This window comes from Lagopus leucura, unplaced genomic scaffold (genome assembly GCF_019238085.1).
Source record: "Lagopus leucura isolate 7727_CA_CO unplaced genomic scaffold, USGS_WTPT01 Super-Scaffold_100001, whole genome shotgun sequence".
Classification (NCBI taxonomy): Eukaryota; Metazoa; Chordata; class Aves; order Galliformes; family Phasianidae; genus Lagopus; species Lagopus leucura.
The window spans coordinates 43,206,952-43,223,505 of NW_024962262.1; the positions used below are offsets into that span (position 1 = coordinate 43,206,952).

Genomic DNA, 16,554 nt, shown 5'->3' on the forward strand with positions numbered 1-16,554 from the left:
TTCAGTTCATTTTTGAATGTCGTTTCTCTTCCAGCACAGACATGCATGATGACTTTGAGGTTATCGCTGCACGACAGACTTCCAAGCATGACTTGGCCAATCTCATAGCCATGCTGGTATATGGCTGCTGCTCTTAGGTCTGTGAATCACCTTTCTTCTTGCACTGCAAGCAGGAACTGTTCCAATGCCTTCTCCTTACTCCCTTGATCTGCATGGGACCAAGACCTTGCTAAGCCAGTCATATTCATGTGCTTTAAAGTGGTTTTACCTGGATGCATCTGCCTCCACAACTACTATGCAAAAAGATACTATGTCTAGCTCAGGAATTCCCTGAATCATAAATTTCAGGAGGCCAGAAGAGTGCATCACAGCATGACTGCACTTGTAATTCTTTATCAGACATATTCAGAGCTTCCTGGGTTTTTGGTCTGACCAATTGCTCTATCTTGAACTGTTCACTTCTGAATAGTAATCTGTTAGATCTGCATTCGGGACAGAACAAACACTCAACATTTTTGACTCTATGCTAGCTGAGAGGCCTGTGGTTTCTGGAACAAGGCATACATTTTCACAATTTACTCAATGCTGGTGATAAATTACATTCTGCATCCACCATCTAAAACACTATAGCAATTATGCCTCAATGTCCTGAAAGTTTCCATACCAACCCATACGCAGGCAATGCTTTGACCATGTTCCTGGGGAATTAGGATGGTATACAGCATCAGTGTATGAGTCCAGCCTTATATCCTCTGGATGAACATTTGAAGCCAAAAGGTAATGTCCGTTCCTGCTAGGCTAACTCTAGTAAGAGATGATTTCAAAAGTACCTATTCTTCCGGAAGTTATCTGCTTCTACCAAAGTGAGTTTCAAACATCAGTTTCTTAGTAGTATGCTTTTCACCTGTCTGCTTTTCCCCCTGGGAATCAACCAGCTGCCTTTGGATGTGGTTCCAACATACCAGAAATGATCTACAACCCACAGTGATGTGTTCTGGCTCACCCTCATCTTATGTTCCTGCTCTAACACAGTATGTTACAATGGTGTCTGATGACCATTGGCAGTGCTTGCTAGAGTGAATTTGGGAAAGGATGGGACAAAGTCCCAATAGATACAGCAATCCTGAATAAAACACATCATTATTCATTTTTATCATTGTAATTTTTCAAGCCACTTCTGCACTACATTTCTCCATCTCTCCAGTAAAGAAGCCAGAGCCTTTAATGAATCCTCAGCCACGCTGCTTCTCTTAAGCATGCCCCTCCATTTCTTTTTACTGCTTCTACAGAAAACCACTCTCCTTTAGGGAGTTTTGTTGTTTGCATTTTTCAGTGAACAACCGTGTTCTGGCTTACAAACAATAAACCACATGCCATCCCCTTAAACTCTTAGAGAGTTAATAGGAGCTTAATTGGAGTCACTTTTTGCCATTCATGTGACAGCATTTCTGCCATGCACACATAACTCTTGCTAACACAGGACTGTTAATGGTGACTTCCTCCAGGCAGAACAGAGGAAGAGGATTTAATTGTTTGGGTTTGAGCAACGATTCATTTCCAAGATATTTACTGGGGACATTTTGAAGCAGAACAGGAACAAATATTCATACATGGCCAACTAATAATATCTAGAATGCTAAGAAAAAGTAGTGAGGGCAGCCCTTGTTTCACAAGCTGAAGTGAATAATACTAGAGATACTACAGGAAAACTACAGGCACTGCAAAAAATCATTTTAGTAAACATAAAGAAGAAGAAATATTGTTGATATATATGTATTGCTCAAACCATGATCACTTCAGATAAACTGCAAAAAAAGTACCATGTCAGTATAAATCTAAACATTTCTTGACAGTTTAAAATCACATGGACTCTTCTCTGCTATTAATATGGGAGCTGTTCTACAATTTGAACCATCAAAACTGCTTCCCAATATCATTTCTAGAATGACTCCTGAAACCCTACATTTGCAGAGCACCATCTGTACTCTGTACTAAATAAAGAAAACAGAATAAAAAGTGGGTGTTAGCCCTACAGTTCTCACAGGACAAAGAGTTAATTCATCAGCAGTTCATCCGGTTTATGAGACAATTACAGAAGAGCTGCAAGTTCCCTAAAAGCCACTTCAGAAACATTTTTAGTTAGGTTAATATATTTAAAAATAAAAATAAAAAATATCTTCAGTGACAGTGCCCTGAGGGCTTCAGCAAAGACACAAGCTTGCCAAAATTCTGAATTGCACTGATTTAGTGACTGTTACTGGCACTGACATCAGCATTTCCTCCTGCCTTGTTCCCTGACTTGCAGCCTCAATTATTAACACAGAGCAAGAGCTGAGCTATGAGAGAGTAAAGAGAAATGGTGAGGAGGAGGAGAATTTTGTAGCACATGTTGATTTTCAGAGGAGACAAAAGATTCAAATATAAGTTGCAGCAAAGCAGTTAGTATGTAAAAATTACAAGGGAAGAGCAATACAGAAGAGTAGGTGCTAACAGGAAAGGATGAATTTGCCTAATGGCAGAACTATATTGATTCTTGTAAGGAAAGAAAAAAAAAATCCAATTTGATACAGTACGGCAGGAAGCCAAAGAACAGGTCAATACATCAAGGCAGCTGCAGAAGCATTTGTGTGAAAGCAGCATGGTGAGGAATGTAAAAAGAGGAAAGCACAAAATGATTACAATTATGATATGCAGCCTTGACAACGATTAGTGCCTCAACAACAGCTTTAGCTCAGCTGACTGTAGCCTAAGGCAACACGAAATGGAAGAAGTGAGATACTGTCTGTACAGCAGATAAGGAAGAAAAAAAAGCCAAAGACCAAAACACAGTATGCAAGTCTGAGACACAGCAAGGCAGCTATAGCCTGCTTAATGAAGCTGGCTAGTGACACCAAAGTCTCCCATCTCCTTTTCTTCTGCTTGGTAATACCAGCTGGCCTCGAGACAGTGCACTGTGTGCTGTATGGGATATGCAGGTTTTATGGAAAGCAAACTGCAGTAATCTTTGACTTGATGTCTGCTCAAGTTTCATCTGCATCCAGGAAGGAACTACTTGCATTTGGCATAAACCTTCCAGGACACTTGTGGATGTCCCTGAGTACATGCTTGAATACAAAGGCAAACAAAATAAGCTGCATAAGCACGTCCTGATTTTCCCTCCCGCCAGTCATCTGAGGCCACAAACATCTCCAAACATTTGACAGATTGATAATGATACAAAAAGATGGATGACAAAATGAAGAAGCTAGTCTTGGAATGACTGAAATTCATTCAGAGGCTGTGACACACGGCAGGGCAAAAATTACAAAAAAAAGCAATTCAGGAATCACTCAAAGAAAGAGCTTTTGAGTCTACTGACAGGGATCTGATTATGTGGTAAGTAAAAAAGTTATGAGATGAGAGACTAAGACCAGAAGCCTTATAGAATTTAATGCAGAGAGAAGAAAATAAGATACCCTGGAGGAGACAAGAAGGGAAGTATTCAACTAGAAGAAACAAAGAAAAAGGCACAACAGAAGGAGCATATCCCTGACTTCATAAAGGTTTTCTGTCTAATTACTGAGTAAGGATTTCTTCCTAGGTGACAAGCATAGTCAAGTCAAACAGCTATCCCAGGTTGGCCACAGATGGTAACATAAATAAAAAGAATAAAAGATCTGACATGCTGGTAGACAACCTGCATGGACAGACCTCTATCTCTCCCAGTTAAGAGGGCCTGAAGAGAGCATATGTAAGAGAAAAGCACTGAAATTTCTTGCCAACAACGCCCTTTGACCACGGGGTGCAGTAATCCTACTGGATCAAATCTCAACAACTCTTAAAGTGGCAGTGGGGCACAAGGAAGAACAGGAAGGTGAAGGATGGGAATGAGATGACTTCAGCAAAGGCACTGACAGCCTGAATGCCCAGCAAGTTTCCTCTCAGTACGATCTAGTCCAAATATAATGTTTTTTTCTACTGAGTAATCTTTGACAACTCTTTCATACAGATTCTTGTATCATTGCTCTACCTAATTAAATGTATATACTCATAGCAGCAAATACACCTTCCTAAATGAAGAGATCAAATAAACTCAGAGGTCAAAAGAAATTAAGCGGTAGTTGTTCAATCTACATGGAGGCTACAACCTTCTGTATTTGGCATGCCTTAGCTCACCACAGGTAGGTACAACTTTTAATACTTTAAAAACATAACTTTGAAACAGGTCAGAATAACCTTTGACTTTATTTATATGAATAATCAGATGATCTGTGGTCTTGATTAACAGTACTTATAATGAAAGGGTTTTAATCTTTCTTCCAGATGCAGTACTTGCATTGGGGAGTTGAAATTAAGCTGATTCATCACCTCTACTGAAACCTAACGTCAGTTAAGCTGTCAACCAAGTCCCAAAGTAATGCTGATGCACTGAATTAATTTTGATAAGAGAAATGGACTAAGGTTATGTGATTTATGTCACAGCTCTCATGGAAATGCTCTCTTGTATGTAGAATTCTAAATATATTACTGATAACTTGATGCTGTCCAGATTTAGTCAGCTAAAAAAAAAAAAAACCACTCTTAACTTATCCCATTGTGATTATAGACAGCACAGTAACCAAACAGAGAAGAAAAACAACAAAACCTACACACAACTCATATGGTATCATACATCTAACTCAAATCACAGCATTCAATTCTGAAAAGCTACTGTTTATTAAAAGATAAAACACATTAAATATGTGAAATTTAGATCAGTATTCAGGTACACCAAGTTTGTGAGGGGCAGCCAAGAAACACAGCTTTAGGAGTCTTTTCTCATTATCCAAAAAGAAAGACAGGTCAGGCTTGCTAAGTTCAATTTATCTCAACTTTTCCAGCAAGGCACATAGAGCTATTCATTCTAAGATGCACAAACATCACAGCCATCAACAGACAAAGTTTATAATAAACTTTCCTAGGAAATTAACTAAAAATATACATTCCTTGATGTCTCTGATTTGGCAAGAGGAGAGATTAAATAGAATTCATAAACCATTCATGTAAAAAACAGCTGTCACAGAATGTTGACTTAATATGTATGGATTTCTCCCCTGGTCCTACAGGGCCACTCACTCACACTTGATTATGCTAAAATTACTAAAATTCAGATGCACTGAAACAGCACACATGTAAGCAATACATGTGCAGCCTTTCAGAGCTGCTGTAACACTTTTCTAGCCCAACTGCTGTCCTTTCTTTTGATACATAGGCATGATACATAGGCATGGCTGCTGGTGCTCCTGGTTCCTGCCATTGCCTATCCCTTTATATCCCTTTATATCCCTTTATATAGCCTATCCCTTTATAGGCCTCAGCAGAAATGGGGACCATCTCTCCTGGAGATGAGCCATAGCGTTTTGTGCCCAGAGGATCACATGCTGTGTACAACACAGAAACAACGTTTTGGGTCCTTCTGCAGAAACACAAATGGTTCATGCAGACATACTGTAACTTTAGCACTGTCCTCTGAAATAACACAGCTGTGAAGCAGCAGACTCCTCAGACTCTCCAGTATTTTTAAGACATAAGGAAAATACCCACCTGCAATGATCCTGCCTGGTGTGTTCTCCTTTAAAAATGCATACATTTATTGCTTTTATAGATAGCCTTTCAAAGCGTTCAATGATTTAGATTTTTCCAACTGAGGGCCTACACCTGAATCACCACAGAATAATCCCCAGAAGATTACTGGAGAGGAAGGTACAGGATTTTAATGGAAGACAAAATACTTTGAGTAGCTGGATGGGATAAAGCACCAGGTAAAGTTTCCTGCACACTCAGAGCACACTGGAATGGCCAACCTGGTACCCTAGAAGGAATAAAGCAGTAAGCACGTTGTTGACAGTTTCCAATTGCACACTGTCCCACTTTGCACTCTACCTTGAAAGCCCAGTCATGAGTCCTGTGCTCAGCTAAAAACCCATGGTAATCCATCCCAAAGAAGGCAACTTCATGAAGTGCAGTTACACAGTTGTCCTATACAACACTAAGATCTTTGGTGATGAGAAACAACACAAAGCATGCTCTCTTTAAACAAATGCTTAATGTACTGTCACTTTAGAACTTCTTAGTGAAAAATGAGATGCAAATGAGGACATGGTCAGGTGGGCATTCTGGTATAACCAGATGTAATTAGTAGCCCACATCAACTTTATAATTCCACTTATTACACAAACAGTTCATACTTGCATTAAGTATATCCTTGTACTCGGGGACCAAAAGAAACCATGAGAACTGCAAAGTCTGACCTCCTTCATTATGGTGATTAAATCTGCCAACTAGTCAAGTTGTGCCTGAGCTCGTAATATTCATTACATCCTCAGAGCACTTTCTTGAAAGAAATCAAGACCAAGCCCAAAGGACTCACAATGATAAAAACATCCTCACAGCATTCTACAGGAAATTGTTCACTGATTAATGATAATGAATAGCAACAAAAAAAGTGCTTCACTACTTGTTTCCCACTAGATCAGCCTTTAGCTTCCAATCATCGGGTGTCACTGTGGTAAGAATAAGTAATCATGCAATCAGAAGGTCCCTTCTCTGAGTACAATACACACTAAGGTTTCATCACTGTGAGGTTTTTCTTGCATAAATCAAACACTGTCACCCTAAGACACATTTGCCAGGTCTTCAGTTCCTCCTGTAGCTTTTCTGTGAATGTTTTCAAGTCTAGCAGCATCCTTACAGCCTGACCTTCCCAAGATAAAGGCTCTGAGGAAATCCTATTTGCATTTTGCCAATCTCCCCAGGTGATTTTTAGAATCAGTCAGTGATTTTCACAAAACTTGAAAGAGTGGTAGAGATGTCAAAAGATGCTCTGGCCCTACATTTTGGTAAATCCACTAGCTGTGAAGAGAGCATCCCCAGGGAAGGAAGGGCTGCACGTGATAGTGGCTTGGTGAACCTTTGTAGCCTGAAACCCATCAGTACACACAGTGACAGGTACATACATTGTACCAAGTCAAATGTCTACACCAAGAAAAAGAAAACAACAAAAATAAAAAGGAGACATCTGATGATTTTAGCTATGTGACTGTGCAAAGCATTGGCTCATAACTAGATAAACTCCAGTGCAACGACATACCCAGCAATGAGAATATGATTTCTAGGTCATCAGGCTAGTGTTGGGAAAGATGGTGTTGGAAAATTTTCTCATTATTGTCACATACACAGGCAGACTTTTTGCCATCGCTTCCTCTCAACAAATAGTTCTGCAAACAATAGAGTTAATGAAGAGTGTTTCCTATGCATTGTGTACCATGTCTCAGCTTTCCTTATACTTGAAAAAAAAGAATTTAAAAAAATGGAAATAAAAAGCCCAACTTCAACACCTGGGGCACTTTGACTTCCCCTTTACCCTGCAGTTTCCTCTATTAGGAGCAGCTTCCTTTGCTGCTATCTAAACATCACCTTGTCAAGCACTGCTCCTGCAGCAACAGATAACAATTTCAAAGAGAAGTGTGATTTTAACTTCCATCGCATCCCATTGCGCTGTCGCTTCAGAAGCTTCACTAACACTGGTTTTGGTTGGTAACTGTCATGAAAGCTACAGGAATTCCAGCAATCATTCAGAATGAAACAGCCTTTATGTTACACTACATACTATGTACGTCAGAGCTTTTTGACACAGGCCACTGTTTTCTCCTAGGGACTCACCTCAAAAGCAACTGACTGCTCCAGATGATTGCCATTGGAGGACATCGCTGAAATGGGAAAGGCTGACACCTGGGGTACTGCCAGTATCTCAAGGCGGTACCAACTCACAGATCTCAAAATTCACGTGCCTCTTACAAATACAGATCCAACAGGAATGCTCTTTAATGCTCTCAACTGCCTCTAACACTGTGACCTCATGTAGAGTTGGAAGTTAAAAATCATTTATCAGAAGGATTTATGCTTGAATACTTTGCTTCAATGTATAATCCCAGACGATGTTTACTCTGGCTAAAACAGGAAGTGCCGTCACGTTATTTAAACAGTGGCACCTATTGTTGAAATAGACTGGCCTAGAAAAGCTGCATTCCAGTCTTGCATTACAAAATAAGCCTTATATTTATTCCACAGTCAGGCTTCGATTCAATCTCAAAATGGTTAAGGTTTTGTTTTGTTTTTTAATGCTTGGTCTGCTGCCAAAAGGCCTAATCAAAAAAGATGCTCTTAATTAGTGCTACAAATAACCAGATACTTGCTTGTGACTTGAATGAACAGAAAGAATTTCAGAAACAGAGAAGCACTGAAGAAACACTGAATACAAAAACAAAGGGTGAAACAGATACTTCAGTTAGTGGGAAATTAGGCAGCAGGAAAAGGTGATATTTATAGTCATAGGGAGTTTTGATGGAGACCACAAGAAGTCCAGAAAAGTTTTGGTGGTAATAGAGAAGCAAAGGGGAGAGATCTGCTTAGATGGCAGGCATTTTATCCTCAACAGCACCAGAGCCAGGAGAAAGGAAAACCTATGTACTGTGCTAAAACCTTGAACAGAGAGTCATATCCATTCCTTCTCCATTACCTTCCCTATTCCCCAATACCGACAGCACTGCAGCATTTCATAATAAAATACCAGATACTGTGTGATTTCATCTGTGAGCAATTTTCCTCTATGAATTTGTTATGAAACACTGCAAGAATAAAAGCACAACTAGGATGCCACCCTGCAAGAAAAAGCATAACATGATGCAGGGTTTGCTCTCTAGAGAGAGGAGGCTGTGATGCATTTTAATGGATGCATACATTTACTGAAAATTAAGCCTTGAAACTACTTTATGCCCTCGTTAGCATTCCTTACCAGCAGCAAACGAAAGTTGATTTTTTCAAAATCCCGTGATATAAACTGCGTTCAATCAATGCGTTACGTTAAACCTCCCTGCTTGTAGTCAGCAATACCATTTCTTCCCTAACTGATTCAGCTCATATTTTGGGCAGGAACATAAGCTTCATTTGACCCTGAAGCAAGTTCAAACCTGGCTGTAGGCTGCCTTTCTGTGCAGTGGAGTAGAAATTTATCTAAAGCAGCATACAAACATTATGTTCCTTAAACACAGAAACAGCAAACCCATGTGGCAAGGTGGTTCATGGACTGAATGTGAACGGAATGCAACTTCCAATTTGGAAAAGAGAAATACTGGATGGTGCAGCACCCTCAAGAGAGGGTCAAACTCTGTGCTGACAAATAACTAGAGCTCTCCATTTCAAAACTGGGATTCACATCTACCCTACTACAGCAAACTGGAGTACTGGGAAAGACTGAATCGTCTTGTGGCAATAAAGGGCCCCAGAGTTTTCTGCACTGAAATGGCATGCAAAGCAAGCAAACAAAACAAAACAAACAACAACAAAACAACAAAAACAGCACAGAAAAGCATATCTAAAACTTTTCTACCCTTTCTGAACTCCTGTTTTCCGCTCTTATCAGCATCACAGATACAGCCATGACAAAAAAAGCAGACACATTTTGCTCTTTTGTGTCACAGACACAATACAGTCCCGCATTTCAAAGTTCTCTTGCTAATCCAACCCTTTTGACGCTTTCTTAACCAATTCCTGGGATCTGATGAAGATCGTTATCTAGAGGAAAGAAAACTTGCTTCATCATAGATGAGAAAAACAGGAAGGAACCTAATTAGTAAAGAAAAGTTTCCAGCTCAAAGCTGACTCAAAGATTATGCCTATTTGTTTTTATTTTATACATTTAAATATATTCCATGGATGAAAGACAAGCTGCACTCCTGTAGTTTTTCAAGGCACCTCCAAACACAATCACTGGTGACAACAGCAAACCTTCACTAGTCAAGATGGGATCATGTTTTCCCCTAATTCTTAAGTTAGAATTCAGACTGCTAATCCATGAACAGGAATAGCCTTTATCTCAGCTCTTCCAACTAGACTTGGTACACAGAGGTTGACCACTTAAAATTTTCAAAACAGAGTATCATTTCTCCTAACCTAAGAAATGCCATGTTGTTGTGATAGGAGAATTTCAAGTTACAGAAAGCCAGGCTGTTTTTAGGTCACTGGCTGCTAACCTGTAAGCAACATGCTGCCCACACCACTTTCCAGCAAAGCTCATGTGAGCAGTTAGAAAGCAGATGCTGCCTACTGCACAGTCTGTGCTCTACCCACATGGCAGCCAAGGCTGGGCTACAGTCACTGTGTCTCAGCACACACAACGCTAAGCAGAGACTGGCTTTAAAGACACTTGACAAATGACTCTCTCCTTACCTTCCCCCTTTCCTCTTCAGAAGAGCTTTTAAAGCTCCTCAACACCCACAGATCAGTCACTATTCTCTTAATGACCTCTGAAGTGTTTATTTTAGAGATGTTGTATCTACTTATTGTTTCCTTTCCTGAGTGCCCTTGCAAGCACAGCCCATTTAACTGTGTCCCATATGGTCAGAATGCATCTCAGACAGTTCTAAAGAATTGCACCGCATTTAAGTTCAATTCATAAATTAATGTAGAGCAGCCAAATCCTCCACACCATGACTACACTCACTACACACTCACTACAAATGCTTCATTTATCAAATAAAACTTTGGCATTGCTTGTGTATTTGCAGACTTGTGAACCACTCACTGGAAAACTGTGTCCCTACGTATGGAAGACAGTGGCTGCTTCAACTGCATAGATTTACCATGACAGAGAGAAAGAACAAAATTAAGAGTAGAGGGGTGGAAAGTTCTCCAAAGTAGATGTTTCCAAGCTTTTTTAAACCTAAGAGAGAGACAAGACATAAGACAACACTTGAAGGAGCAGCTGGGGACACTGAATAAATACAGACATTTAAATGTGACTAATTACATACACATGCTGGAATTCTCAGAGGAATATCAGGGAGCCAGACTCCCAGCTCACGCTGACTTTCAACAGGAGCTCAGTGGCCTGTCCCTCTAGGCATTCTGGAAGTCAGACGTCATCTTGCTAAATACAGAACGCCGCTTCTAAATGTTGCCTCTGGTAGTATAATCAAAGCAAAGCCTACAGACTTTCTACAACGTTATCTGCATGAACCCTTTCCTTTATTAAATATTGAGCCCTTCTGTTTGTTAAATAAATAAAAATGCACACATCTACTGATCATAACCTACACTCTTCTGCAAGATGACAGACAGCTGGAACAGCTCAGAGGTCTTAAGCCTCTGACAGACCACCCTTCTGTGCTGAACACAAACAGACTGCACAGGTTCTGCTTTAAAGATGGTAGGCAACGTTCTACAAAAGGTCTAGGGCTCCCTTCTGAGCACTAGTGTTGTGAAGATGGAAGGATATCTGCATATGGAAAGTGGAGACTGAAAAAATCAAAGGGAGAAGCACAATCCATTGTTTTCCAAAGGCAGTCATGGAATACAGATACACAAACTGCTCATGACTTAGTCCGAATGTTTAAAACTGGCATGGCTGTGGGAGCATCCTTCCCTGTTACTCGCTGCTCATTTTCTGTCTTTTGCACTGGAGAATGGTGTAGTTTCTTGGATGTACAGGACTAAGGCCTGATTCAACTTAAAAAACGTGAGGGCTAAAAAATAAAATATACCACTGCTCAAGCAGCAGCCAAGAACCTTGTGTCACCACAAACGATAGGTATGGACACAAGCAAGGAGGCATAGGAGTTCTGAGCACTTAATTCCATAGACTCATTATCTTAAAACATTCACAAACATATACATCCCTGGCATATGACAAAGCACTTGACAGGTAAGAGATGGCCTTCATTTAACAGCTAGTTAAAGGTAAAACTAGATGCTGGTAGCAATAAAAAGCAGCAGCTGACTGTGCAGAGGTCCAGGAAGGCTGTTGTTCTAAACAGCGTGGGAAAAGACAACCTGAGATGACCTGCAAGTGAAGAAACCAGAACCTACAGAGGGAGAAACCAGAGCCTACATATTAAGACCTTTTCTTAGCATACTTTGTACTCATGATGGCTCATTTCATGGCACAACTGTAGTTAGTACAAATGCAGTTACACAAAGATACCAGGCTGTGAAGCCCATACATGTCTTCTTTTACTTGACAAGCACTGGAGCTCTGTGCTCATTAGGCTGAGTCTGTGCTCATTAGGCTGAAGGCATTCTCTCTCTATATGGCATGAACATACATCAGTTGAACTGGATGATCTCTGACTGCATGTTCCAACCAAACTATTCTAACAAAACACTTCATTCCAAATCCTTTAACAAGGACATGAGGGACCCAAAGAGTCTCAGTTGATACTTTGCCCAACTCAGTGACTAGGACCACCAAGTTTCACAGCAATTCCACAGAGGGAAACCCAAGAGTAGCAAAGAACTCCCTGATGAAGCACGCAAGAAGTGAGAGCTCTGGTTTTCACTGAAGATGACAGCAGGAGCCGCCTGAGGACACAAGAAGTCTGAGTGTGGTGCCTGCATCTGTATTGTCAGTGTAACTTTTAAATCCACTAAGCTTCTCCTTATAATCTCTTTTACAGAGATTCAGTCCAAGAGATTGTGCTGTAGCAGCTGGCAGAAACTAGGGCCTGGGAAGGGTTCTAATGAAGCACAACAGCTTAGTGGTTTAGGGCTAAATGAAAGTACTGAATGCTTCCTAGGGAGAAGCTATTAGGTAACAGTTTTGAACTCATTTTTTTTTTTTTGCTTCCTCTGCGGAGGCTAAGGAATCTCACATACCTTTCACGTTTTAAATAATCTACTACTTAATGCTCAAGAGCTCAGTACTTAGCAATTTTAATTTCCTTTTCCATTCAGATGAATTTTGCCATCCTCTCATTGAGCTAATTGTTCACAGCACGCTCCACAGGGCTGCAGACTGCTGAGCAGAGGCCCCAGCTGCTGTCAAGATATTCCAGAAAATAGTGGTGGTGGCAATGCACACAGGGCTCAGTACTGAAGATACGACCTGTGGGTGAGCTGGTAAGACAACTCATATTTATTCATTTAATAGATAGGCAAAAATAAGTTTTCCAATTAGTCCTTGTTTTTATTCAGACTACATGTCTGTAAAATACAAGCATTATGCCAGTGCTTAAAAAGGCAAAAGTCTTCAAGGTATTTTTAAATAGTTGCTCACTGGAAGCAGTTTTTTGTTCTCCTGGATTGTTTAATCAGCTTTATCTATGTGTAGCTTGCAGAATAATCATTTCCTGCCTCCAAGAGTCCCAAAATTCATCTAAGGAGAAAAATAAAAAGGAAAAATGTATAGGAAGTCAAGGAAGTTCACGGGATGACAAGCTCTCAGTTGTCACAGTTTTACACCTTTGTCTTGTTTCTGCACTGCAACAAATGCATGAGCTGTTCAAAAAATAAAAAAAATTAAAAAATAAAATCAACAGTTATTTTCACCACATTCATCTGGTAGCTGCACTCCTCTAATTCACCCAGTCTCTACTTTTACTTCATGAATCACCTATAACAAAGGTTCTGCCTCCCATCTTTGCCATTCTTCTCACTTGGCAACTTCTGGTTCCATATCAATCTAGTGAAGCACTGCTTAATTACTGCTCTTCTTTCTTGCATGTCTATGCACTACAACCAAAATACCTATGAACAAACCTGAAATAGGCTTCAGACAGTGCTGAAAAGCATTATAAAGCTGCAGTTTGCTGTATACCTCCCTAACAAAAACGTGCACCTTGAAGAAAATGCCAAATGACATTCTGTGCTTTTCTTCCTGATGTAATCATTCCCCTTTCCTTTTCCATACTATTCCCTGTGTCTTTCTCATTCATAAGACATTCTTAAGACAGACTGCCATAAAAACCTGCACCAATAGAACTACATACTCTAGAAGGATTTTTATTTCTGAATTCCCTCCGATCTACCACCCAAATAACAAATAGCTGTGGAAACTAGCCACAGCCAAACAGAGTGCTTGGATTGCAGGAAGACTCCAGGAAAGATACCTTCAGCAGACAAAAGACTGCATGGGATCTGATTTTCAGGTTTTGTTTTTAAGACCCAAGAGCTTGATCTAAGTTTAAAAACAAACAAACAAACACCTCTGAGCATTACAGGCCAGTGGCTAAAACCTTGGAATTTTTACACACATTTCAGTTAATACGTTGTTTTTACTGAACAATACATTCAAAACCAAAATTACAGAATGCTGTGTAAGCCATTCAAAGTATTTTCTTTGTACTGAACAGAGTAAAAGGAACAGTCTTTAAAGCAAGGCCACAAAGGCAAGAATTTGATTTAAAATCTGGCTGGTCAGATGAATAGAAAGGTAGAAAAAAATGCTGCATCAAAAGTTGATACTGCCTTATTGCTCTCCATGAAGCAAAAAACTGTACATTTAAGACTTTAAGAAGGACCATTTCAGACTTGTATTTCTAGCATTTCAGGAATATCACTGGAAAAAAGGACTGGCATTGCAATGTTACCAAGATCTGATTTAACTGAAGACAAAATCTGGCTGTGGTATGGCATAATCCCTCAAAACAAAAACAAAGTGAGAAAAACACTTTTGAAAGTCCTTCAGTATATCACCTAACTGTTCAAAACAGATCATGGTGAGAGTGAAAGGATGTTTCATGTAATCTCTGCTGGCAAAGAGCCAGACACCCCATGGTGTTACTTCACAGCTGAAGTTCAAAGGATAAAGACAGAGGCCTTTCCTGCTGCACTGCACCACATAAGAGTGCTCTGCTCACTTCCAGAAAGACTAAAGCAAATGAAACTGATAATTGGAACAATTCTGCTCCTTTTCGCTCTCTAGGCACTATCCTCTGGGCCTGCTGCGAGGAACAGTCCAAGTGTAGTGATAAGCTCACTGGTCCAAACACCCCATATACACATCTGCCCTCACACAGGTGACAGACAGTGGAGTAGGACAACAAACCATCGTTTTCCACTTTTCATTTCCCCCTCTCGTGCAAAGCCCTAGGATCTATGACAACAGAAATAACGCTTCAGCAAAAGATGCCAGCCTAGGACACAATAGTTTCAGGTTTGAAAACCAGTTTCTCAGAAACACCATGACTTGGTCATATTCAAATTATAAAATGGCGAAAGACACAAAAAAGAGTCCTCAAGCAGTAGTTAAATGAAGGCTGGGGCCTTCAACATGATGTACAGCTATACTGATATGGCAACTTTAGACCTCAAAGAGGTACAGCTCTGTTCAAGTGGTTTGTGTTAGCAAAAGCCCTGGAGATCAGTGCCTACACAGCAAATTTCACCATGCTTCATCAGATTTTTATGTTGTTTTTTTTTTTTAACTGGCAGACTACAGAGCAGAAGATTTCAAAGATGCCTACTCACAGAGCTTTGGTAGGGACTATGTGCCTAGAAAAGACATACACAGGCATACAAGATCACAAACTCCAAATGTTCACGTGAGCCTAGAAGGATGGAGATCAACCTCCTGGAACACCTGCATTTGTTAATAGATCCCAGCTGCAAAGACTACTGTATCTTTTTAAGCAAAGCCTTTGCAGAGGCAACAACAAAGAAATGTCAAATATTGGTCTGAAAATAAGGTTGGTCACAATTTCACTAGCAGAGCATTTCTCTATTGAAATAATTACCAACCAGCTGGAAATGTATGATACTAACACTTCAATTTTGATGACATTCTGCCACACACAGAACACAAGGTAGATTTCTGACAGAAGCCAACCAGTACTGCCACTGCTCCTGAAGTAACCGTCTGAAAGGTCTGTTATGGTCATTGGGCAATGGCCTTCTGACTCCTCGTATGAAGGCAAAATCTTGATGTCTATTTGAGTCCTAGGTTTCAGGTAATTTAAGTGAGATTCTGAGACTGCTTTAATAACTGACAGCAGACTTTTGATTGTTGAGTCAGCTTTGTAACACCCTGCTACCACATAAGCTACGCTACAACTTCACTTAACTAGTAACGCCCTTAAAATGCAAATCAGAAGGATATTAGCCTTGGATGTGTTTTTACGATTTCTAAAATGACTAACTGATTTATTAACATTTAAAGTGTTAGGAAGAAAATCATGTCAATTACATGCAGAAAAGGAGAACAAAAAAAATCTCATCCTGTAAAAAAATTCATAGGAATATCGCAGATTAACAAAGCCGTAACTAAGATCTGACCCTAAGAACGTCGAATTTCCAGTCAATGCCACGATTCCCCAAACGATTCTAAAATGAACCACTGCATACTGTATGTAACTGTATTTCCTCATAGCTTTAAGTCCTACCGTGTTGCAAGCTTATGGCAGACGACACCGGTGTCTGTTATGACTTCGCTCAGTCTCAGCTCCAGGTGGACCTTTCCCTGAAACCGACAAAAAATGACGCATGAAAAATCATGTGCATACCCAGCCACACCATTCCAACTGGAAACAAAACGAGTTGGTTAACACAAGCAATTCCAGGAGAGGTTTAAAGATTAGTTAACAGTTGTGCAGCTGACATATTTTATTTCTTAAGGAATCCAGTTCTACAGCCACTTCACTTGATTTCAGTGCATCATCCTTCATTTCCACCCCGCCCTTTTTTATTTCTGTGTGTTTTACTAACCGAGGGAAATGGCGTGTCTGAGATCTGGAGACAAAATATTTTGTTGTAGCTTTATTTGTA

At 40.1% G+C, this 16,554-nt stretch overlaps 1 protein-coding gene across 3 annotated transcripts in view; it reads right to left on the reverse strand.

The window, feature by feature from the left end:
- Window positions 1-16,554, reverse strand: part of RASA3 (RAS p21 protein activator 3) — a 129,935-nt gene that overhangs the window by 40,380 nt on the left and 73,001 nt on the right. For all 3 annotated transcript variants that reach the window (XM_042867738.1, XM_042867737.1, XM_042867736.1), the window contains exon 5: window positions 16,173-16,249. In XM_042867738.1, the coding sequence (XP_042723672.1) occupies window positions 16,173-16,249 (77 nt within the window). The remainder of the gene's footprint in view (window positions 1-16,172; window positions 16,250-16,554) is intronic.